At 44.3% G+C, this 24,005-nt stretch overlaps 2 protein-coding genes and 2 long non-coding RNA genes across 7 annotated transcripts in view; 3 read left to right on the top strand and 1 right to left on the bottom strand.

The window, feature by feature from the left end:
- SLA2 (Src like adaptor 2) overlaps window positions 1–6,545 on the top strand; it is a 28,930-nt gene extending 22,385 nt beyond the window's left edge. For 2 of the 3 annotated variants that reach the window (XM_029918657.1, XM_029918656.1), the window contains 3 exons: window positions 4,528–4,677; window positions 5,513–5,645; window positions 6,051–6,545. In XM_029918657.1, the coding sequence (XP_029774517.1) occupies window positions 4,528–4,677; window positions 5,513–5,645; window positions 6,051–6,213 (446 nt within the window). In that variant the 3' untranslated portion in view covers window positions 6,214–6,545. The remainder of the gene's footprint in view (window positions 1–4,527; window positions 4,678–5,512; window positions 5,646–6,050) is intronic. The other variant, XM_029918658.1, reaches the window with a different exon arrangement.
- A 793-nt stretch (window positions 6,546–7,338) lies between these two features.
- On the bottom strand, window positions 7,339–16,496 carry LOC115275063 (uncharacterized protein RAB5IF homolog). 2 transcript variants are annotated; one of them, XM_029918665.1, is made up of 4 exons: window positions 16,125–16,492; window positions 14,474–14,577; window positions 9,419–9,548; window positions 7,757–7,881 (listed from the first exon to the last, which is right to left on the bottom strand). In XM_029918665.1, the coding sequence occupies exons 1-4, from the start codon at window positions 16,236–16,238 to the stop codon at window positions 7,840–7,842; spliced, it is 390 nt and encodes a 129-aa protein (XP_029774525.1). In that variant the 5' UTR covers window positions 16,239–16,492; the 3' UTR covers window positions 7,757–7,839. The 2 variants fall into 2 exon arrangements, with proteins under 2 accessions (XP_029774527.1, XP_029774525.1); XM_029918667.1 differs by lacking the exon at window positions 9,419–9,548 and having other exon boundaries at window positions 7,339–7,881; window positions 16,125–16,496.
- LOC115275065 lies at window positions 13,047–13,880 on the top strand. The gene is made up of 3 exons (XR_003901383.1): window positions 13,047–13,135; window positions 13,378–13,433; window positions 13,867–13,880. It is a non-coding gene; the product is annotated as an uncharacterized LOC115275065 (long non-coding RNA).
- A 63-nt stretch (window positions 16,497–16,559) lies between the features above and the next one.
- Window positions 16,560–22,610, top strand: LOC115275064. Its single transcript, XR_003901382.1, has 3 exons — window positions 16,560–16,700; window positions 18,248–18,335; window positions 22,523–22,610. It is a non-coding gene; the product is annotated as an uncharacterized LOC115275064 (long non-coding RNA).
- Window positions 22,611–24,005: the final 1,395 nt, after the last annotated feature.

Raw genomic sequence — 24,005 nt, 5'->3', positions numbered from 1 at the left:
TTTTGATTTGTATTTACCTGATGATGAGTGATGTTGAGCATTTTTTCATGTGTCAGTTGGCCATCTGGATGTCTTCTTTGGAGAAGTGTCTGTTCATTTTGCCCATTTCTTCACTGGATTATTTGTTTTTTGGGTGTTGAGTTTGGTAAGTTCCTTATAGATTTTGGATACTAACCCTTTATCTGATAAGTTGTTTGCAAATATCTTTTCCCATTTCATTGGTTGCCTTTTAGTTTTGCTGATTGTTTCTTTCGCTGTGCAGAAGCTTTTTATTTTGACGAGGTCTCAATAGTTCATTTTTGCTTTTGTTTCCCTTGCCTCTGGAGACGCGTTAAGAAGTTGTTGCAGCCAAGGTCAAAGAGGTTTTTGCCTGCTTTCTCCTCAAGGATTTTGATGGCCTCCTGTCTTACATTTAGGTCTTTCATCCATTGTGAGTTTATTTTTATGTAAGGTGTAAGAAAGTGGTCCAGGCTCATTTTTCTGTAAGTCGCTGTCCAGTTTTCCCAGTACCACTTGCTGAAGAGGCTGTCTTTATTCCATTGAATATTCTTTCCTGCTTTGCAGTCAAAGATTAGTTGGCTAATATTTGTGGGTCCATTTCTGGGTTCTCTATTCTGTTCCAATGATCTGAGTGTTTTTGTGCCATGCTTCATATATTTTGAATCTCAGTAACTGGGTGCATACGAAGTCAGGACTTTTATGTTTTCTTGGTATGTACCTCTTTGTTAATATCATGGTCTTGATTTTTATTTTGTCTAATATGAATATAACTGCTCCAGTTTTCCTATGATTGTTTCATGATACATCTTTTTCCTTCTTTTTACTTTTACCTGTGTTTTATTATTCAAAGTGTGTTTATCATATAATTGGGCCTTAGTTTTAAAATCCAGTTTTTATTTTATTTTTTTTTAATGTTTATATATTTTGAGAGAGACAGGCAGAGAGGGAGATAGAACCCCAAGCAGCCTCTGCACTGACAACACAGAGCCCAATGGTGGGGCTCGAACTCATGAAACGTGAAGATCATGACCTGAGCTGAAATCAAGAATCAGATGCTTACCCTCCTGAAGTACTCCTTAAAATCCAGTTGGAAAATCTCTGCCTTTTTGTCAAAGTAAAGGATTCCTAAAATTGAGCAGTGCATGTGGTTTGGGAAATTCACACCTGCCTTTTTGTGCCCTTTCCACAGGGAAAGGGTAAGTGACTGGATCATGCCCTCTTCTTCCAGGTTCTATGTGCCATATTTTTCTTTCCTGCACAGTAGTGATGACCGTACTACTTCATAGCATGGCTATGAGGATTAGATGAGATAATTCATCTGAAGCACATAGTAAACACTCACATGAAAGCTACTGATAGCTCTAGACCATTAGATGATGGTAACAGTAGACTATTACTATTATCTCACTAGACATCCTCTTTCCATTTGGCTTTGATGAAGTGTTTGTTGACATAAGAAATGAATCCCACTTTAGTTATAAAGTGCTCTCATATGTATCCTTATCTGCAGAAAAGTACTATTGCAGGCCTGCATGTTATATTTTTACATAGTCTTTTTTTCTTCATTTTTCACCTGTGTTTTCCTTTTCTAACTAATCCTTTTTTAAAGTTTATTTATTTATTTGGGAGAGAAGGAAGGAGGGAGAGAGAGAGAGAGAGAGAGAGAGAGAGAGAGAGAGAGAGAGAGAGAGAGAACGAGTGGGGAAGGGGCAGAAAAAAAGAGGGACAGAAGATCCAAAGCAGGCTCTATGCTGACAGCAGAGAGCCCAAAATGGGGCTTGAACCTACAAAGCGTAAGATCATGACCCAAGCCAAAGTCAGACGCTTCACTGACTGAGCCACCCAGGCACCCCATAACCAATCCTTTTTTTTTTTTAATTTGGGGGCATCTGGGGGGCTCAGTTGGTTAAGCATACAACTTCAGCTCAGTTTATGATCTCGTGGTTCATGAGTTTAAGCCCCATGTCCAGCTTTGTGCTGACAGCTCAGAGCCTGCAGCCTGTTTCAGATTGCGTGTTTCCCTCTCTCTCTGCCCCACTTGTGCTCTCAAAAATAAATAAACATTTAAACTTTTTTTAATTAAAAAATTAAATTTTGAAACAATTTGACAATAAAATATTATGGAAAAAAATTAAATTTTGTTGAAACCCATCAACTGTACACTTTATTGTGTGCATTTTATTGTACATAAGTTATAACTTAATGAAGTTGATTTTAAAAACTAAAAAGTGGTGGTGGGGCACACCTGTTGCTCAGTTAGTTGAGAGTCCAACACTTGATTTTGGCTCATGTCCTTATCCCAGGGTCATGGGACTGAGCCTCACATTGGGCTTCATGCTGAGAGTGGAGTCTGTTTAAGATTCTCTCTCTCTGTCTCTCTCTCCCGCCCCCCCCCCCGCCATTTTGCATCTGAAGTGTAAACAGAAAGGGCTTTTTGGTTATGTAGTACAGGCACATGGTATGTTTGTCGTGTTTCTGCTTCAGTTGAAACAGTTTCTTAAAGACAAAGCATGCAATCTTTTCATTTAATGATCCTTTCCATTACCCTACAGAAAGTATATCCCATGTCATAAGACAATTCAAAGATAAGCAATATTATACATACATTATTGGATGTAGAAATCAATGAATGATGCTTATCAATCATAACATCAAACTGTTCTTGATTGCTTGTGACTTCCCAAACAAGATGTAGGAGACAGATCTGTCCATTCATTTAATTAGGACATGAAAGTAATCACAGATCTAAGCAACGAGTTTTTTTTAATTTTTTAATTTTTTAAAATTTATTTTTGAGAGAGAGAGAGAGAGAGAGAGAGAGAGACAACGTGAACAGGGGAGGGTCAGAGAGAGAGGGAGACACAGAATCTGAAGCAGCTTCACGCTCTGATCTGTCAGCACAGAGCCCGGCACGGGGCTTGAACCCATGAACCGTGAGATCGTGACCTGAGCCGAAGTCAGACGCCCAACCGACTGAGCCACCCAGGCTCCCCAATGAGTTTTTAACCAAGCTCAAAATAACTTTGAACTTCCCCTCCAACTGAAAAACTACAGTTTGAAATAAAGTCCCTAGGATAAATAAGAGTATGAACTGTCAGAACACTAATTATGAAAGAAAAAAGTAGTCTCTCCCTTTCTGCCCCTCTCCCCTGCTCTCTAAAAAAATAAATAATTTTATTTTTAATGTTTTATTTATTTTTGATACAGAGAGAGACAGAGCATGAGAGGGGGAGGGGCAGAGAGAGGAGACACAGAACCGGAAGCAGGCTCCAGACTCTGAGCTAGCTGTCAGCACAGAGCTTGACACGGGGCTCGAACCCACAAACATGAGATCTGACCTGAGCTCAAGTCGGAGGCTTAACCGACTGAGCCACCCAGGTGCCCCAAACAAATAATTTTAAATAACTCAAAAAGCAAAACTGGGGAAATTCTGTCACTTACATTAGTGTATATAATATATAAGCTAAAGACTAATAATAAACCCACATCCATGTGCCCACTTAGCAACTTAAAAAATTATACAAGATCAACAATCCCTTTGAAGCCCCTGCCTGATTCACTGTGTTAATCTTCCATTACTTTTCCTCATAAGCCCTACATGTATCCCTATGCAATAGTCTTAGCTGCTGTTGAACTTTAAATAGAATCATGCTGAATGTATGCTTCTATGACTTGCTGTTTCTGCTCGTTTTTAGTATTTTTCTGTGCTTACATGTGTAGTGGTTATTAACTTTTACTGCTGTATATTACTATCATTCTGCTGCATGCATATAGGCTGTTTGCAGTTTGGGGACTTTTCCAAACAATGTTGCTATGAATATTCTTGTTCATGTATTTCTTTTATTTTTAAATATTTGTTTTTGAGAGAGAATGAGCATGTGGGGGAGGGACAGAGAGAGGGAGACAGAGGATCTGAGGCTGGCTCTGCAGTGACAACAGGGAGCCTGATGAGGGGCTTGAACTCATATACCGTCAGATGGCCTGAGCCGGTATCAGACACTTAACCAGCTGAGCCACCAGGTGCTCCATTTGTTCATATATTTCTAAGGTAACAGGCTGGGATGAAATGGCTAGTTGTGAGGTGCATGTTCAACTAGTTAATGCCAACCATTTCCAAAGTGGCTTGTGTTAGTTTATCTTTCCACCAGCAGGGGAAGAGTGCCTCCTACTGCCCGTCCTTACTGACATCTAAATCTGACAGCTACAGACATGTTTTCACATTCCAGCATTTTTGCCCACCTGAGTCTTTATAATAACAGCTAACACTCGATGTTCACATAAACTGTGCCAGGCTCTGTCCTGAGCGCTGAGTGAATGATCTCATTTCATCCTCACAAGAGCCCTATCGAATAAGAATGTGTGGTCATTTATGTCCGCTCCCCTTTTGTCCCTCCTCTGCCCACTTCCCTTCTGTCTGGACCTGGTGGCCTTTCTCTGTGGTCACCTCATCTCTTCCTTCTCCCAACTTGGGCTGGGCTGGGTCCCAGCAGGGCCTCAGTTCTACCTCAAACCCTTTTTACTCCTCAGGCTGTTACTCCCTGTCAGTCCGCCTCAGCCGCCCTGCGTCCTGGGACCGGATCAGACACTACAGGATTCAGTGCCTTGATAATGGCTGGCTGTACATCTCACCACGCCTCACCTTCCCCTCACTCCAGGCCTTGGTGGACCATTACTCTGGTATGGCCTTTCCCTTTTTCCATTAGACCGGCATGTGGGGTTTCGGGGGCAGACAGCTGTGCCTTTGCACACTTTGCTTGCTGGAGAACATCCAGACAGGCAGAAGAGGGTCTTCCCATCTTCATGGCAGTTCTTGTGCCAAGAACTGAGGCTGGGGGCTTTGTCTTCACCCTATGCCGACAGAGCCCCAAGGACCTCCCGTCTGGACGTGGACCAATACCTCACCTACCACTGTGGTTCAAGACCTCAGTGTTGGGCACTTTTCTCTCCACAGGAACTGGAGACTCCCAGAGCTGTTGCTGTTGTGCAATTCAGTTGATTCTTAGCATTTTCTGTTGCCTGTCCTGTTACAGGGATTGGAGGATGCAGCCACTAGGGCAGTGTCAAAGGGTCAGAAAGACCACTCCTGGGAAAACGGTGAGGGTGGGTCCATGCAGTAGCTACTGACAGAACAAGAAGAGATTAAGGATTCTCTAGCTTTCTTCCCAAAGTACTTTCCTAACCAGAAACCAGCAACCTACCCAAAACCAGTCTTCCAAAACCTGGCCCAGAATAACCTGATTGCATCTCAGCCCCCAGATCAACCGCTTGAGGCTTATGTCCTGTCATTTTTAAAAATGTAATCTGTGCACCCTACATGGGGCTTGAACTCATGACCCTGAGATCAAGTCACATGCTCTCTACTGACAGCCAGCCAGGCGCCCCCTCCCCCGTCATTCTTTTCTGACTATGCCCCTACCTGCCATTTGGGGCAAGTGGTCAGAGTGAGGGTAAGGGTTAGGGAGGAAACTAGGGCTGGAGTCAGCCATGTTAAGGGTCTACATCTCTTTCTCAGAGTTGGCGGATGACATCTGCTGCCTCCTCAAGGAGCCCTGTGCTCTGCGGAGGGCTGGCCCACTCCCTGGCAAGCCTATACCGCCACCTGTGATTGTCCAGAGGACACCACTCAATTGGAAAGAGCTGGATAGGTAAGAGGACGTTGCAACATGAAGGCAGAACAAAGGAGACAGAAGGACCCATCACTGGGAACTCACAACCCTAAATGAGCTGGTCACGTTCAGGGACACCTGGGAGCCAGTGAGTACTAACTTCATAGAGACCAGGCCAAGCTCACCAAGACTATAGTGGGACCAGCAGGAAGGAGGAAGAGGGAGTGGATATAAGGCATGACCAGACACCAAAGATGGCCAGAATGGAAGGTCAGACGAGATGGGGTACAACAGAAAGCACCAGTCCAGAATGAAGTCTGGGGTTTTATGTGACAGAGAACAGGAAGCCACTGGGAGTTTTCAGGTGGTGAGAACTTTTAACTGTGTGGTGAGCACAGGGAAGACAAAAAGCTCTTTGACCCAACTCTCTTCCCCTCTCCACAGCTCCCTCCTGTTCTCTGACGCACCTGGTGCAGGGGAGGCCCTCCTCAGTGAGGGACTCCGGGAGACTCTCAGCTCCTACATCAGCCTGACTGATGACAGCTCCTTGGATGATGCCAGGGCCCAAAGCAGAGACCAAAAGGAAATCCAAGGCTGCAGCACCTAGACCTCCACCTCAGCTCAGTCTCAGCATTCGAGACAAATCTGGGGTCCCACCTGTATCCTCTGCTCCTTCCTTTCTCAGCTCTAAGAAGTCACTTAATCTTCTCCCAGTGCCATAAACCCACCTGCAACCTCTAGTTCAAATATAGACCAGCTGAGAATAGGGACAGGGCTCCAAAGAGACTAAACCTCTGGAGTTTGACCCAGTCAGTATCTGCATTTGGGGTTTCCAGTACCATCTTCCACTCCTGCCTGTTGAGTGAGTCCCCCCCTTTTTTAATGTTTTATTTATTTTTGATACAGAGAGAGACAGAGCATGAGAGGGGGAGGGGCAGAGAGAGGAGGAGACACAGAACCGGAAGCAGACTCCAGGCTCTAAGCTAGCTGTCTGCCCAGAGCCTGATGCAGGGCTCAAACCCACGAACGTGAGATTTGACCTGAGCCGAAGCCGGAGGCTTAACCGACTGAGCCACCCAGGCGCCCCAAGCGAGTCCCCTTCTATAACTCCCCAGCCTCACCCAGAAGGTAGAAACAACCACTAGCATCAAGAAGAAAAAAACTTAAGGCCAATTTACATGTCTCACTCAGAATATCATACCTCAGAAGGTAGGACTGTGGCCTAGAAGGGACAGGAAAGCAGAGGGATGGATGTCTTACTCCAGCAACAGAATCCAAAATGTGCAGCCTCCATCTGGCCCCCAGAACGAAGAGGACCTCTGATAATCCAGGTTCTCAAATAGCCCCATCAAGCCTCTTCTCCAGACAGTCCTAGCTCTGAGATCTCTTTTGTCTTGTGGCTTATTTGAACCTGCCTAAGCTTTCCTGGCTACAATGGCCTTGCCATCTTGTGGCCAAATGCAAAATGGCACCTTCTGGGCTTAGCATCCTGTAGTGAGGTCAGTCATGTCTCTCAGTGAGGGGCAGGGGCATCAGAAGTCAGTAAGCCACAAAGCCAAGGCCACAGCCTACACCAACTCTAGTCCCTAACCTCCCTGCTGCCTAGTAAGGAAAAGAGGCCTGGCTGGATCTGCTATAGGAGTAGGGAGAAGAGGAAGGGGAGCAGGATGGAGGGCAGGGTTTGGGGGCTAGAGATGAGGTGGGAAAGGCTTTAACAGGTATCACCAACAGATTCTCAATTAAAGATTTGATTTATTCAAGTATCTGAAAACATTCTACAATGGAAATGTTATTAGATAGTGCTTGTACTGTGCTATGGACCACGCACATACTGCCACACAGTTTTCAGAAGACTTGAAATGCCACTGATAGTTTAAAAACTGTACACGTGATGGAGAAGTGAGGAAGACAATTTAATGTTTCATCCGGATCCAGAGGTGCATCACATTGAACGGCAGCTCCAATCAGCAAACAGGTGTTTCATGATGATATCCAAGAAGAAATGGTTAGTGATGGACAATTCAGAAATGCTTCCCCAAAAGGTGGATGGTTCTTTAAAAAGTTTCAGATCACAACCCTTGCAGAAAACACTGACGCCCAACACACTGATTCTCGGTTCAGGAAACATGGGTCTTTCAGGTTCCATGTGGCTGGGGTGCCCCTACAACGTTGCTGTGCTCTAACTAGGAGGGTCCTTTGGACCGGACAGAGAGCGGGTGGGGTCTGTACACCATCAGTCATAGTGGATGGCAGTGTAAAAAATGATCCAGATGACCTACAGAGGAGAAAAGCAATGTTTATAAGTTACCTGGGTCCATATGGGCCCCTATCCCACAAAACCAAAATGGCGAAGAATGTGTTGTGCATGGTGGGCTTCCCAGCAGCTATCCGATGCAATCTGCATGAAAACTCAAATAATCTCACTGAAATCAAGCTGTCTCTAACAGAGCCCAGGACAACCCACTAATGCTCCCAAAGGGACCGTGGACAAGCTTCTCTCTCAACTAAACAGCAACTGGAGCACCAGAAGTAAGAGTTACAGATGTGGAAATGATACAGGTAAAGCAGACTATACTGCTCGTGTTAGGATCAGTAACAAACGTGAAAAACAAACCACCATCATACCCTGTCAGTGTCATAGCAAATAAACAGAGGTTCTCAAAACTAACTGTTCACTGCAATCTCCCGTGACCTATATATATATATATATATATATATATATATATATATATATATGCCCAGGCACCCCCACCCGGAGATTTTGATTTTGACCAGTCTGTAGTTTTTTTTTTTTTAAATTAACTTTGAGATATAATTCCTATTTCATAAAGTTCACCTTCAAAAGTATATAATACAAAAATAAAGTATACATTACAGAGGTTTTGGGTATATTCAGAGTTGTGCAAAGGTCACCACTAACTGATTCTGCAACACTTTCATCACTCAAAAGAAAACTTATTTCCATTATTAGTTACTTCCCATTTCCCTGCCCTCCCCCCCTGCCATTGGTAACCACTAATCTACTTTTTATCTGTATGGATTTACCTATTCTGGATGTTTTACATGGAATCACATAACATGTTTTATGTCTGGCTTCCTAAACTTAGCATAATGTTTTCAAAATTCATCAAGTTGTAGCACCTACAAGTACTTTATTCCTCCTTATGGTCTAATATTATATAAACACACGACATTTTATTTATCTATTGACCAGGTGATGGTTGTTTGCACTTTTCAGCTATTATAAATAATGCCATAAATATGTTTTTAAATATTTCCCAGTTTCTTTAAACATTTTTTTTAATGTCGCCACCCAGGCGCCCCCAATATTTCCCAGTTTCTAATATGCAGCCAGAGTGGAGAATCAGATGTAAAAACTGACGAGGGCATACCACAAGACTACATTATACCACACCTCATCTTTTTGGACAACATAACTCACTAAAGGACATGCCCGCCAATCCCTGGAGCCTTTTGAAAAATGGTGTCCCAGGGGCGCCTGGGTGGCTCAGTCGGTTAAGCCTCTGACTTCGGCTCAGGTCAGATTTCATGTTTGTGGGTTCGAGCCCCGCGTCGGGCTCTGTGCTGACGGCTAGCTCAGAGCCTGGAGCCTGCTTCCGGTTCTGTATCTCCTTCTCTCTCTGCCCCTCCCCCTCTCATGCTCTGTCTCTCTCTGTATCAAAAATAAACAAAACATTAAAAAAAATTAAAAAAGAAAAATAGTGCCCCAATCATTCACACAGCATAATCTAATTAGTGCACTCCCCTTGAGAAATAACAGGCTTTGTTCTGTATCTATCAGCTACACATACCATGAACAAGGCAAAAGATGTCATAAACCCTTCTTTCGTGAGCTCCCATGTGCCACCATATTCTTCTTCATCTATCTGTAGGTAGTTGCTGAAGTAAAGGTACAGGACTCCCGCATTGATCAGGCAGAATCTGGAGGAAGGACAAGCACCAAACACAAACAGTGAGCTCATTGAATTGAGAATTCCTACTGCCAGAGTCCAGTCTTACTAGGACACTCACTGTTGCATAGTTAGCTACTTGTATCATGGAGGCAAGTGAAATAATATATGAAAACACCTAGGCCCTTAATGGAGCTGCCCAGCGGTTGAGCTAGAGACATAAAGAAATCAACTTTTTTTAGCTGCACAGCAAAAAAATCTTTAAAAAATTTAAAAAAAATTTTTAAGGTTTTATTTATTTTTGATACAGAGAGAGACAGAGCATGAGAGGGGGAGGGGCAGAGAGAGAAGGAGGCACAGAACCGGAAGCAGGCTCCAGGCTCTGACCTGAGCCGAAGCCGGAGGCCCAACCGACTGAGCCACACAGGCGCCCCAAAAATCTTTAAAAAAATTTAAAAGTACACACGGCGCCTGAGTGGCTCAGTTGGTTAGGCGCTCGACTTCAGCTCAGGTCACAATCTCACAGTTGGGGAGTTCAAGCCCCACATCGGGCTCTGTGCTGACAGCTCAGACCTGGAGCCTGCTTTGGATTCTGTATCTCCCTCTATGTCCCTCCCCAACTCATGCTCTTTGTTTCAAAAATGAATAAATTAAAAAAAAATAATTTTTTTAAATTTAAAAATATATAAAAGTTCTCCAAGCCCTTTCACAGTAAGAGAGAACGGTAGCTGAACCAATCCAAATACAAACAGTATCTGACATGGGCCTCCAGCTGGGGTGTGGGTGGCCATGGGACAGACTGCTGCTTCATGGGCTAGAGGAGCAACTAAGCATACTAAAGAAGCTCCTGCATTAATTCCCAATGGGAAACAATTGCTGGATATCCACTGTCTGCTACTACACTTGATGCAGAGGTGAAATGGAAAGTTCCTGCCCCCCCTCAGCTCACTACCTACTCAGGGACCAAAAACAGCAGGAAGCATGGAACTGAAACCAAAGGTTTGTGAGCACTTCCAGGAAGATCTCTGACCACCATATTTTATTATCTAACACTTAACCAACTGAGCCACCTAGGCACCCTTCATATTTTATTATTTAACAAATGAAGCATTTAGAATGCAGTAAGGTATAAGGAACGTATCACCTGCTCTACTGATCTCTTGGTACAATCATCATGTAAAAGTAATTTTCATAAAATGTACTCCAGGCACATTGCTCCTGAAGGCTGCAGTGGAAAAATGCAGAGAACTGGTCCCTCCTAATGTATGAAGAATGGCCTAGTGCGTGCGAGGCAGGGCTGTGCGATGATGCTGAGGAGTATCAATCAGTATAAGGGGTAGGGGCAGACCCTGAGGCTGTTTGTGCAAGGCAGGGCTGAGGTAAGGTATATATACACCAGATGTCTGAATTTGGTTTTGTTTTCTTAAAGATTTTAAGTAATCTTTACACCCAACCTAGGCTTGAACTCACAGCCCTGAGATCAAGAGTCTCATGCTTTACTGGCTGAGCCAGCCAGGTCCCCCAGAAGTCTAGTTTGTGAGTAGTTAAGAGTATGAGCTTCCTCCTACGGGGGAGTAACAGGAACTGGGAAGTGGTTTAGACTTTGTACCATGTTTTACATTTGAGCACACAAAATATTTGAAGATAGGGACTGGGAAAATGGCTGAATGAGGAGGCAAGAGACCCAAAGGCTTTAAGCCTAAAGGTCTGGGAGTGTAATATAATGGTTCCAGTAACAGAAGCAGGGAGTCAGGAAGAACAGAAGGTTTTTCTTGGATTTCACACAAAATACAGTCCTTGGCGTGGCCATGTTGTAGCCACATCCTTGTCTCCTGCCAAATCTTGGGACCCAGCCAATCTGGCTGCCTCCCTCTGTCAGGAATTTCATTTTGGACAGGCTGTTAGTGGTTCCAGACAAAGATTACTAATAGGACTCAGAGATGTCACTGTGAGACTCAGCTTAATAAGCTAGGGCTGGAGAATGACTAAAACTCATTGAGAGTCTCTAGCTGTAAAAGTGGTTGCTTAGGGAGATGAGATAGGGAAATATAAGGAAAAGAGGGGATAAAGGATGACAGAAATGAGCTAGCATGGGCCCTGTCTTCCAAGGGTCACACACTAAGTAGCAAGTGAAGTCACAGAAACAAAGGCATTTAAATGTCTGGTGGTCGAGGGGGGGTGGTCAGGGAAGGACTAAGCTCCAAGGATGGGCATAAATCCTATACTATATACGAGGGATGGAACTACATTGCAGATGTGTAGACAAAGACATGAATCTGCTGGATTGGGGATGGAGGGAAAACATTAAAGAGATGACATTCCAATGCATTTTTAAAATTCTATCCTAAAAATTCCCATCAGAATTTTAACAAAAGAATGAATCTCTAAGAAATACTCTTGACTTGAGGGCTGGGAGGCCGCACAACAACAGTAGTAACATATGACCCTCCTTTCAAGGACCAGTGGGAATTAATTTCAGGTTTTAAGAAATTTTAACAAGAATTCACTGAGTACCTATTAATCACGATGCCAGGCTCTATAAGAGACAAGAAAGGCAGTAAGGGATAAATAATGATGCAAAACCTCAGCAGACAGCAGAATGCTCACTCAGTTCTCAGGCCAATTATAACGAGAACAGAGGAAATGGTTTTAATGTGCCCTAACTGGTGGCTACATCAGAAATGAAGAGAAGCCAACGTGGGGTCCACACAGAGAGCAGTTAAGGCTGGAAGCGGAGAGGAGAGGGTCACCAGAACCGAGCACCTGAGCAGTCCTGCCCTAAGCCCTGGCATCTGGGTCAGACAGATGGAGGAGAGGGAATGTGTGTAGAAAAATCAATGTCCTTGGGTCCTTTCCAAGAGCAAGGAAAAAGGTGCCAACCAAAGGGGGCAGGGGGATTCATTTAGAGCGAGAGAAACTGGCTCTGGCAGGACAGCATGCGACCAAACCCCAGCAAACAGGCAGAACTGAAAAAGCGGCACTGGGTGAGCCACTCCAGAGTGAATTCACTCCCAAGCACCTCCTTTCCTGTTTTTTTCATCAGCCAATTTTAGCACTCGTTGTAAAGCTAATCATAAGATTGCAGTGAACCATTTAGGGAGTGCGTATGATACACTAAGCAGTACATTTAGGAATTTACTTGCATTATCTCATTTAGTTTACACATTCTTATGAGGAAGAGACTTTTATTGCCTTCTCTTAATGATGAGAGAAAGGAGTCTGAGAGGTGAGCCCAAAATTATGTAGCTTAAAAGCAGAGCTGGAACTTGAATACAGAACTTTCTACAGTTCAAAGAAAAAAAGATAAAAGAGACCTCTGAGCAGCTTAACTCATCTGCCACAGTGAAAAGGATACCAAACTAACTCTGGTCTTTGTTATATTCCCAGATTGGGTGACTTCAGAGAAATCTCTTAGGAACCCTGCAAAACTAGACTGGGGCTAGGAGTCCAAACCGCTGTTACCCTCTCCCAGAAAAGTGGCCTTGGGAAGATGAAAGCCTTCCTCTTGCCTTTACATTGCCTTCCCCCTTTCTCTGGCTTTTCATCTTCACTGCCTTTTCTTTCACAGAAAGTTCAGCTGGGATGACCAACTTGTATCTGTACACCTGCTCTAATCTGGTAAGATGTCTATGAACCGCAGATCCTGTGTCTCCTCATCCTCACTCAGAACTCATCGCGTGTCCACTCCAGCAGTTAGAACATAACATAAACTCTTACTCCTTTTGTTGGACAAATGCTTTGCTCGGTATCATGAACCAAAACCTTCTTAGAAGACAAGAATGTACGTTCCTTTTGGGTCATCTTTTGAAAAAACAAGGAACTCAAATGAGTTTGACATCTATTTCATCCTTTTCACCTAGGAGGAGGGAATAAGACCTGTGATCACCTCTAAAACAACCAGTGCGATTTTCCATGGGTAAGGACCACAGTTTCTACTTCCTGTGTGAACAAAGAAAAGCTCACAGGCTTGCCCATCCATTTCCTACTGTAGCTTACCCACAATTCCTATCTTGAGACAACTCCCACAAGTCCTTTTAATTCAAGCTGGTGGGCATGTGTACTCATCACTTTCAGTGGCTTGTTAACAAGCTGAGCCATGACCACGGACAGGGTCAACTCTGCTGCCACAGGACCACAGTAAAAGGTGGAGGGCCCAACTTCCTCCTTTTTCACTGCCTTTAAAAAGTAAGGATCTGAGGGGCACCATTTGGGTGGCTCAGTCAGTTAAGTGTCCAACTTTGACTCAAGTCGTGATCTCGCTGCTTCTGAGTTCGAGCCCCATGTTGGGTTCTGTGCTGACAGCTTGCAGCTCAGAGCCTGCTTCAGATTCTGTCTCCATCTCTCTGCAGGACAGTGCCAGGTACAAGGGAGTGGTCATCAAGTACAGAAGTTCCTCTACCTTCCAAATGTCCATAGGTACAAAGGTCATGCCAGAACTAGATGCCTGCCACCAACAGGAAATGCATTAGCCTCTTGTGTGATCACTTTGGACCCATGAATAAAGGGACTGGTCCAGCCTTCAGAAAGGTAACAAATCTAAGTTAAGATGGTCCCAGGCCTACTGAACTGTGGAGTGCTGCACTAGACCTAAGAGTGCCATCACGGGGCCAATTTTTTTTGTCACCTCAACACAAACTGTCATTAAAAAACAAAAATACACCTCAAAAGCAGCAATGGCCCTTTCCCTAAAAAAGAAACAAATCTCTATTTGATAAAAAAAAAAATGATGTCATGAAGGGGGTCCTGGATGGCTCAGTCAGTCATGCATCTGACTTGATTTCAGGTCAGGTCATAATCTCTTGGTTTGTGGGTTCGAACCCCGTGTCGGGCTCTTCACCCACAGCACCCCTCTCTGCCCTTCCCCAACTTGTGCTTTCTCTCTCTCTCTCTCTCTCTCTCTCTCTAATAAACTTTAAAAAAAAGTTATAACGAAAACGCAAGATACCCAAGACTTACCCTGCTATTCCCAAAAAACCTCTCAAAGGTAACACTCCCCAAATTACGCCTAGGACCACAGCAATGATCTGTCGGAACCAGTAGATCACATCTAAAAATTCATCCTGTAGAAAAGAAAAAGAATGTATTATGTGTTCTTGGTGGGTGCCACATGAGAGCCCTCTATAATAGGTGAGAAATAAGAAAGCTTGCTGCTAAACACATCTTCCAGAAAATTTCTTTAAGAGCAATGGTATGCAGTTTTCCGATCTTCACCTCTTCTTATACTAAAACATGTTTAAAAAAAGAAAAAAAGAATACATTTAGTTATCTTAAGTGATGACTTCCAGGGCCTTTGTGCTAAAAAAATTTTTAGAAAAATTACTTTGTTTTTAGAAGCTTAAAAAAAATGAAATGGCTTGTGATGAAATGGCAGTGGCCACAGAAAACTCTTACCTGACCCTCGGAGGAGAGACCTAGACAGACTATCCACAGGCAGAAGGGCTGTTAATCTACTCAGCACCATCTTCCTGCACACTGAATTCTGAGTAAGTCACAAAGAAGGGTTAGAAACAGAAGTGGTGAAGACAGGTGCCAGTGTATCTAATTTTCACACAAGGACATCGAAGACTCAGGTTTCTGACCTGCCCCAGATTGCAGAAACCAGTCCTTGTACAAGGAAAGAAATGATGACACAGCAGATCAGAAACGTTTTCAAGAACTGGGCAGGGCTGGGGGCAGGACAAGGGCACCTTCAGGAAGTGCCTCCCATCCCCCCTTACAGGAACTCCAGGAAGGAAAACCTGCTTCATCAGTCCAGAAAAATAAGGGAAAGACTGCAAATACAACCTTCTTTTCAGGCCAACTGGAATCAAGCTGTTTGTGATGGTCCCTTCCAGATCAAGCAGCAGAGTTGGGGAGTGCCTACACTCAGACCTTCTGAAAGCTGTGACTGGTGAAAACATCCTGAAGCCCCAACCATTCCTCACACACGTTCAGCAATTTCCTCCTCTGTCTGTCTGTCTCTCTCTCTCTCTCTCACACACACACACACCCCCTGAGAGGTGGTCTGTCTCCTCTCTCACAATTACGAAGGCATTCAGGTTTTCTCATTCAATAAAAAAGCAATAGCAGTGAACCTCATTACGAACTAAACGCTTTGATGCCCCACGGTACCCACTTGAGAGCTGTTCTGAGAACTGAGTGAGAGATAGTGCATGGAGAGCGCCCGGCAGAAAGTATGCACTGGAGGGCTGCTCCCGTTACTGTTCGTGCTAACGACCATATTAAGTAGTTAATTCGGAGAAGACAAGCCACTTACTGAAGATCCTACTGGGAGTAAAAGGCGGAGATCGAACTCCGCTCACTTTCGCCATTCAGGTAAACGCCCTGCCCGCGGGTGGCAACTCCTCTGCCCCCCACTCGCTGCTTCCGGCGTGACCCAGGTGGCTTCACCTTTAAACCACTCCGCGGAGAGCCCCGGGCCCGGCTGTCGGGCCCTGGCCGGCCAAGTTCTTCCCGACACCCTCGGGCCACCCGCTCCCCCCTCCGCAACACCCCACACACTCCGCCGCGCCCGGACCGGGGACAGGAGCCGGCTAGGGCCTGTCCGTTCAGCCCCGAGTCCCAGCCAGCTCCTCGAAATCTGCGCCCTCGCCAGGCCCCACCGCACCTTGTCCTCCCAGGCCGCGTCGCTCCGCAGCACTTTGCTCCAAACTGAGACTTTGAGGGCCCCGTTGGCCAGCTGCGGCTGAGGCGGCTCCTCTTTTCGCCGCCCGCCGCTCATCCTCCCGTCGCGCCGCCCGGGCCGGGCCTGGGGCGCGCGGGCCAGGCCAAAAGGAGTCGGGGTCTGGGGTCGCGGGTCACGGGGCGCAGGGTGGCGGTGGTAGCGACAGAACCAGCGATCGGGTTCGGCAGCGCGCTGCGGCCGTCTTCACTTGGCCAGGACGCCTGCTCAGCTCTAGTTCGCTCAGCCAAGACCGGTGCCGCGGTGGGGGAGGAGCAACGCGGCGTCGCGCGTCCACCCGCCGACGAACACACGCAGCCAATCGGCAGCGGCGCAGCCGTCTAACGGAAAAGAGCAGCTGTCGCCTCAGCGCAAGCGCTCTACGCGAAACGGAAGTGACGGCAAGCTTCCGCTAGGCGCACGGTACGGTGAGAGGGACGGGACAATCTAGGTGGGGACGGTGGCGCGAGCGCGAGGAGGCGCTGTGGAGGCTGAAGAACGGCGTTTGAGCAAAGAGGCGAGGTTAGACTCGGGCGTCGCCCAGCCCTTCCCGTGAGCCGCGGGACAGAACATGGCCCTGTTTTTCTAGAGGCGTCTTTTTGGGCCCCAAACCGCCTGCCTGGGAGCCCCGAGCTGCTGAGGATGTAAACTGTTTTCTGTATTAATTTAGTGACTCATCGTGGCCCAGCACCCTCTTTTGGCAACCTTGACCCTTGAGAAAGATTTTCTAAGGCTAAGTGGCAAGTTGGAACCCACTGAGGACTCCTGGGGCAGGGAGCGGCTTGGTGGGAGTCTAGAAAGTTCTTATTAGCTATCAGAATATCTGAGTATTCAATATTCTGAGTATTATGTCCTCACTGCGTGCTAGGTCAGTGGTTCACAAAGTGTGTGTCTGGACCACCACCAGCAACCACATCACTGAGGAGCTTGATCAGAAATGCAGATTCACAGACCCCATCCCAGAACTGTGGAATCAGAAACTGTGGGAGTGGGGCCCATCATCAGCATTTTAATAAGCCCTCCAGGTGTTACCATGTTCATTGTGCTTTGTAATAAGTTGAGACCGAGACACATCACTTTTGTGTGGTGGGTTAATAAAGGCAAACTAACTTGCCCAGAATCACTCAACTGGTACCACGACTGTCTGACTTCAAAGTTTGTATTCTTAACCTTAAGCTTTCAGTATCAGTGAGGTCAGAACATCCTTTGTATACCAACATCAATGTGTAGTTTTTCACCTTAGGTGAGAAACTGTTATACCCAGATTTCCAATATCATCCCCCAAAACCAGAGACTGCCAGGGAGACCGAGTCACGCGTGCAAAAGCAAAGGGCTTATTATGGGTTTAGGCTCGCCGGACTTACACTCAGGCTCACAGACTTTACCAGCACAGTGGATCCAGGCTGAGAGCCCTGATCAATGGGGTAGAGCCTTTATGGGTTTGGGAAGGGGGAGTTACAGGAAATTGTGACACAGGTACAGTGATCCAATCATTATTATACAATATTATTGACAGGAGGTTTATCCAATTACAACATTTAGAGTGTTAACCAATTACAGAGTGGACCCAGGACCCAGGACCCTCAAGTAGGGTGTAACTAGCCTTCTAGACCTGCCCTTAGGAATGTTAAGGGTGTTAGCTGGCCTCTCCTGATTGGATGTCACAAGGGTGGTCCCTCCTGCCTTGGGCAATGTGTGCCCTTCTATTGTCTAATATTTAGAGTCAGTTTGGTTCAGACCTGCGTCCTTACAAAACATAATCCCTTAGGGAACTGCTTCAGAATTGTGGTTTTCAATCACAACTGAATTTCAAGATCCTCTTTCAATAGGTTGAGTGAGGATGAACCCTAAAGGTGATACACACAGCAGCAGACATCATTCTGTCTGGACCTGGTGGGCCATATACCTGACATGGGTGCACACCTTTAGTCCTCTAACTTTCACATGGATTTGGTTCTTTTCAGCTCTGCCTTTTTTTTTTGAACCATTTTCCCTCCCATATGCAAAACTATGGTAAAGCGTAACCAGCTCGCTGGGAGTGTACCATTGGTATGAAATCTCTTTTACAGATTCCCTGGGGGCATGTAGTGGAGACAAACTGATCATTCTATCATAGAATGTTGGATGAATACCTACCCCACAGTCCTAGACAGAGAGGTAAGTTTTCAGTCCACTGAGCTTGGTGGTAAAGGTTTATAATGGGAAGTTTGATCTGGAGGTTGGAAAGACTCTTCGAAGGAAGAGTAGGAGTAAAGGGGAAGAGGGAGAGGAAGAGAGCATTGTAGGAGATGAAACCATGTCAGTTAATGGTAGAGAATAAAACCACAAGTTCGGAAAGAGTGGGAGGAGTATGCTGAAGAATTAGTTTTTGTTTTTTCTAGTTTCATTGAAAAATAATGGACACATCACTGTATAAGTTTAAGGCCTATATCCTGATGAGTTGATTTACATATATTGCGAAATGATCATTACAATAGGTTCAACTCACCTCCATAATCTCATATAGATACAATCAAAAGAAAGAAGAAAAAAGTTACACAATTTTTTCTTTGTGAAGAAAACTCTTAGGATTTGTTCTTTTCTATTTTTATTTACTTTATTTTTTGAGAGAGCGAGAGCAGGAGCGGGGCATGGGTAGAGGAGGAGGGAGAGAGAATCCCAAGCAGGTTCTTCCATGGGTATGGCTTGATCTCACCACTGTGAGATGGTGACCTGAGCCAAAACCAAGGGTCGGACGCTTAACTGACTGAGCCACCAAGGTCTTCCAGGATTTGTCGTTAATTTTCCTATATATCAGTATAGCATTGTTAACTATAGTCATTATGTTGAATGTATTTTTTTTAATTTTTTAATGTTTATTTAGTATGAGACAGAAACAGAGCATGAGTAGGGGACGGGCAGAGAGAGAGAGGGAGACACAGAATCTGAAGCAGGCTCCAGGCTCCGAGCTGTCAGCACAGAGTCTGATGCGGGATTCGAACCCAAGAACCATGAGCTCATGACCTGAGCTGAAGTCGGCTGCTTGGCCGCTTAACCAACTGAGCCACCAGGTGCCCCTATGTTGAATATTATATCTCTACCACTTATTTATCTCAACTGGAAGCTTGTATCTTTAACCACCTTCCTCCATTTCCCCCGCCTCTCATCATCAGTCTCTGATAACCACAAATCTGAGCTCTTTTTCTATGAATTTGTTTTTTAAGATTCCGCATACAGGTGAGATCATAAAATGTCTTTCTCCATCTAACTTATTTCGCTTAGCATTATACAAGGTCCATACATGTTGTCACAATAGTTGGACTTATTTTTTGTGGCTGAAAATATTCCATGATGTATATACCACCACAACTTCTTTATATTTATTCGTTGATGGACACTTAGGCCTTAGCTATTGTAAATAATGTTGTTATGCATATGAGGACACAGATATCTTTTTGAGTTAGTGTTTGTATTTCCTTATTTCTTAGCGTTTTATATTCCCAGAAGTGGAATTTATGGGTCATATGGTAATTCTACTTTTATTTTTTTGAGGATCCTTCATACTGTTTTCCAGAGTGGCTACACCAATTTAAATTCCCACCAGCAGTGCACAAGGGTTCACTTTTCTCCACATCCACACCAGCATTTGTTATCTCTTGTCTTTTTGATGATGGCCACGAAGTAATTATTTTTATCCCAAGGATGGAAGAAGCCACAAAAAGGATTAGAATGGGGGCACTTAACTTTTCAGATTTGTATCTTAGCAAGCTCATTCTGGCTGCTATTGGGAGGACAGGATCAGAGGGGGAGACTAGTTTAGATTGTTGAGGTTACTCAGGGGATATGGTGGGGCACTGAAGATGGAGAAAATTGGAATAAAACAGTTAATTCTTTTTTTCAAAATGTTTATTTTTATTTATTTTTGAGAGACAGAAAGAGACAGCATGAGCAGGGTAGGTTCAGAGAGAGAGAGGGAGACACAGAATCTGAAGATAGGCTCCAGGCTCTGAGCTAGCTGTTAGCACAGAACCCGATGTGGGGCTCAAACCCACAAACCACAAGATCATGATCTGAGCTGAAGTTGGATGCTCAACTTAAGCCACCCAATAATTCTTTTTTTCATTGTTATTTTTATTTTTTATTTATTTTTAGGTGTTTATTTATTTATTTTGAGAGGAGGAGAGAGAGAGGCAGAGATGGGGACAAAAGGATCCAAAGAGGGCTCTGTGCTGACAGAAGACAGCCCAATGAGGGGCTTGAACTTATGAATCATGAAACTATGAGCTGAGCCAAAGTCGATTCTTAACCAACAGAGTCACTCCAGGCACCCTGTTAAATTTTTTAAACTTCTTTTTTACTTCTGGTAAAATATACATAACAAATTTGCCGTTTTTCAGTGTATAGTTTGGTGGCACAGTGAAATACATTTACTTTATTGTGCAGCTGTCACCACCATCCATTTTTGGAACCCTTTCATCTTGCAAAACTGAAAGTTTTATACCCAGGAAACTGTTAACTCCTCATTCTCTCTTTACCCTGGTCCCCAGTGACGACTATACTTTCTGTCCCTAAATTTGACTAAGTACTTTTGTAAGAAGAGAGTTGCACAGTGACTGATTGGCTTATTTCAGTTAGCATACTGTCTTATTGTCTTCAGGATTCATCCATGTTATAGTGTGTGTCGGAAGTTCCTTCCTTTTCTCTTTCTTTTTTAAAAGAGCTTATTTGGGGCGCCTGGGTGGCTCAGTCAGTTAAGCATCCGACTTCAGCTCAGGTCATGATCTCACAGTTCGTGGGTTCAAGCCCCGCATCAGGTTCTGTGCTGACAGCTCAGAGCCTAGAGCTGGTTTCGGATTCTGTGTCTCCCTGTCTCTCTGCCCCTCTCCCATTCGTTCTGTCTTTCTTTGTCTCAAAAATAAATAAACTACATTAAAATTTTTTTAAAGAGCTTATTTATTTATTTGTTGGGGGCGGGGGGGATGGTGCAGAGGGAGGGAGAGAAAGAGAGCATCCCAAGCAGGCTCCCTGATGTCAACACAGAGCTGGACATGGGCTCAGGGCAGGATCCCATGAACCTGAGAGATCATGACCTAAACCAAAATTAAGAGTCTAGTGCTCAACAGGCACCCCAAAATTTCCTTCCTTTTTAAGGCTGAATAATAACTATTAAATGTTTGTTAGATGGTTCGATCAAGAGTTGAACACTCCACCGATTGAGTCAGCTGACAGCCCCCCAGCTCCACTTTAAATGAGGTTTCCTGGGGTACCTGGGTGGCTGCACCATCTTGCATATCTGCCTACAGTATGCAAGAGTTCCAATTTCTCCACATCCCTATCCATACTTGTTTTCTGGTGTTTGTGTGTGTGTGTATGTGTATGTGTGTGTGTGTGTGTGTGTGTGTGTGTGTGTGTGTGTTTAATAATAGCCATCATAATGGGTGTGAAGTGGTATCTCATTGTGATTTAAAAAATTTTAATGTTTTATTTTATTTTTGATACAGAGAGACAGAGCATGAGAGGGGGAGGGGTAGAGAGAGAAGGAGACACAGAACTGGAAGCAGGCTCCAGGCTCTGAGCTAGCTCTCAGCACAGAGCCCGATGCAGGGCTCGAACCCACGAACATGAGATCTGACCTGAGCCGTAGTCGGGGGTTTAACCGACTGAGCCACCCAGGCGCCCCTCTCATTGTGATTTTTATTTGCATCTCCCTAATGATTAGTGATGTAGAGCATCTTTTCGTGTGTCCATTGGTCATTTGTGTATCTTTGTAGAAATGTCTTTTCTAGGCCCTTGCTGGTTTTTGAGTCTAGTCATTTATGTTTTCTGTTGTTGAATTGTATGAGTTCTGGATATTCTGGATATTAATATATTTATTCTGGATATTATCCCTTATCCCTTATGTAATTTGAAAAAATTTTCTCCTATTTCATGAGTTACCTTTTTACTCTGTTGATAGTAGAGTCCATTGGTCTATGGCCATACCACCCTGAATGCGCCCGATCTCGTATGATAGTAGAGTCCATTGATACACAAAAGTTTTTAATTTTGGAGGCACCTGGCTGGTGCAGTGGTAGAGCATGTGACTTTTGATTTTGGGGTCATGAGTTCAAGCCCCAATTTGGGTGTGGAGCCCACTCAAAAAAAAAAAAAAAGCTATTGGTATTTTGATAGAGATTGTCATGACTCTGTATTAGGTAGAGCTTCCCATTCATGAATACGAGATATTTCCCATTTATTTTTATCTTCCTTAATTTCATTCAGCAATGTTTTATAGTTTTCAATGCATAAGTCTTACTTCTTTGGTTAATTCTTAACTACTTTATTCTTTTTGTTGCTATTATAATTTTTTTAAATTTCTCTTTTAGATTGTGTATGTATAGAAACACGACTGATTTTTGTGTGCTGATTTTGTATTCTGCAACTTTGCTGAATCCATTTATTCTTTTTTTTTTGGAGTCTTTATGTTTTTCTCTCTATATATCATCTGTGAAGTAATAAATGTATTTTTTGCAAGAAAAGAATTAATTATTTTTATGTCCTATTGTATTATATTGTGAATCTCTGATCTTAACTCCAAGATTCATTAAGTTTGTGATTACATGGTGGTAGGGGTATCTCAGAAAGTTATACTATAAAGGGTCCTCAGATCCAGTCCAGCCCAGTGTCACACAGCAAGTTAGAGTTTCAATAGGCATCAGAAACCTCATCTCTGTTCCTCCTTTTAGCTTTCTAGGAGCCCACAAAGCCAAGCTAGGGGCTAGCTTGGAGAGCTCTTTCCTAGAGGGTACTTATGGAGGAGACATGATCCCTTTGTGTTTTCACCCAAGGCTTTCCTTATCTACGGAAGTAGGGAGTCTGGCTGAATGCCAGTGCATCCATCTGGTTAAAATAAACATCCTGGGTGGTCTAAAATGGAAAAGAACTTGATGAAGAGTCAGATTTGGAAGTGGGAGAGAGATTTGGAAGTAGGACAGATCTTGCCTTTGTGAGGCCTTTTTAAGCACCAGTTAAAGCCACGATCTCAGCCGTGGGAATGAATATGTCCTGTCAGCTGAATGCCTCTATACCACTACCAGCTGCTTGTAGTAGGGTTTGGAGAGGAAGGTGTGCTCTGAGGGGTAAGACTGAGGGTCCTAGACAGACACAGATGGAGTCACAGAAATCAGAAGAGTCCTTCAGGGAAAAAACCACAAGCCGTGGAAAGAGCATCCTTTGTGAAGTAGAGGTCTGAATTTGTATTCACATCCTCTTTTTGCCTACAATAAATGTTTTACTAGTATTTACTGGATACTTAGTAGGTGCCAAATATTGCTAAATGTTTTACATGTTTTCCTCCAAAAGTCGGTTGGGTTCTTAGCCACTCTACTGAACTCTTCTCTTTTACATTTAAAACTTTTCTACAGTAGAGGCGCCTAGGTGGCTCAGTCGGTTAAACGGAGTTTGGCTCAGGTCCTGATCTCACAGTTGGCGATTTTGAGTCCCACATTGTTCTCTGCATTGACGACACAGAGCCTGCTTGGGATTCTCTCTCTCCCTCCCTATCTGCCCCTCCCTCTGCTTACACATGCGTTCTCTCTCAAAGAAAATAAACATTAAAAAATCTTTTTCTACAGTAAATGTGGATTATTTATATAATTAAAATGATAATCTCAGGAAGCTACACCTGACATTCAGGCCACCATGGACTCCTGGGAGCTGAGGGGAAGTAAAATGGGTTTGGCGGGGGGTGGGTGGAAACTACTTGGATGTACCCTTCTTCCTCTCATAACTAAGAAAAATAAGGTGCTGTCTTAACCTAGCAGCTTCCTTGGAATGTCAGTGTCCTGAGTATAAATGATCAAGTTTCTG

Source organism: Suricata suricatta, chromosome 12 (assembly GCF_006229205.1).
Source record: "Suricata suricatta isolate VVHF042 chromosome 12, meerkat_22Aug2017_6uvM2_HiC, whole genome shotgun sequence".
In the NCBI taxonomy this organism is placed as follows: Eukaryota; Metazoa; Chordata; class Mammalia; order Carnivora; family Herpestidae; genus Suricata; species Suricata suricatta.
Note: the sequence above shows the minus strand (reverse complement) of the source record. Positions and strands in the feature narration are given on the sequence as shown.

Coding starts and splice junctions, on each gene's coding strand:
- LOC115275063 (XM_029918667.1), bottom strand. CDS start 16,238: ATGAGCGGCGGGCGGCGAAAAGAGGAGCCGCCTCAGCCGCAGCTGGCC. Junction 14,578..16,124: donor ACGCGGCCTGGGAGGACAAG/GTGCGGTGGGGC, acceptor TCTTTTCTACAG/GATGAATTTTTAGATGTGAT. Junction 7,882..14,473: donor GGTTTTTTGGGAATAGCAGG/GTAAGTCTTGGG, acceptor TCTCCTCTGTAG/GTCATCTGGATCATTTTTTA.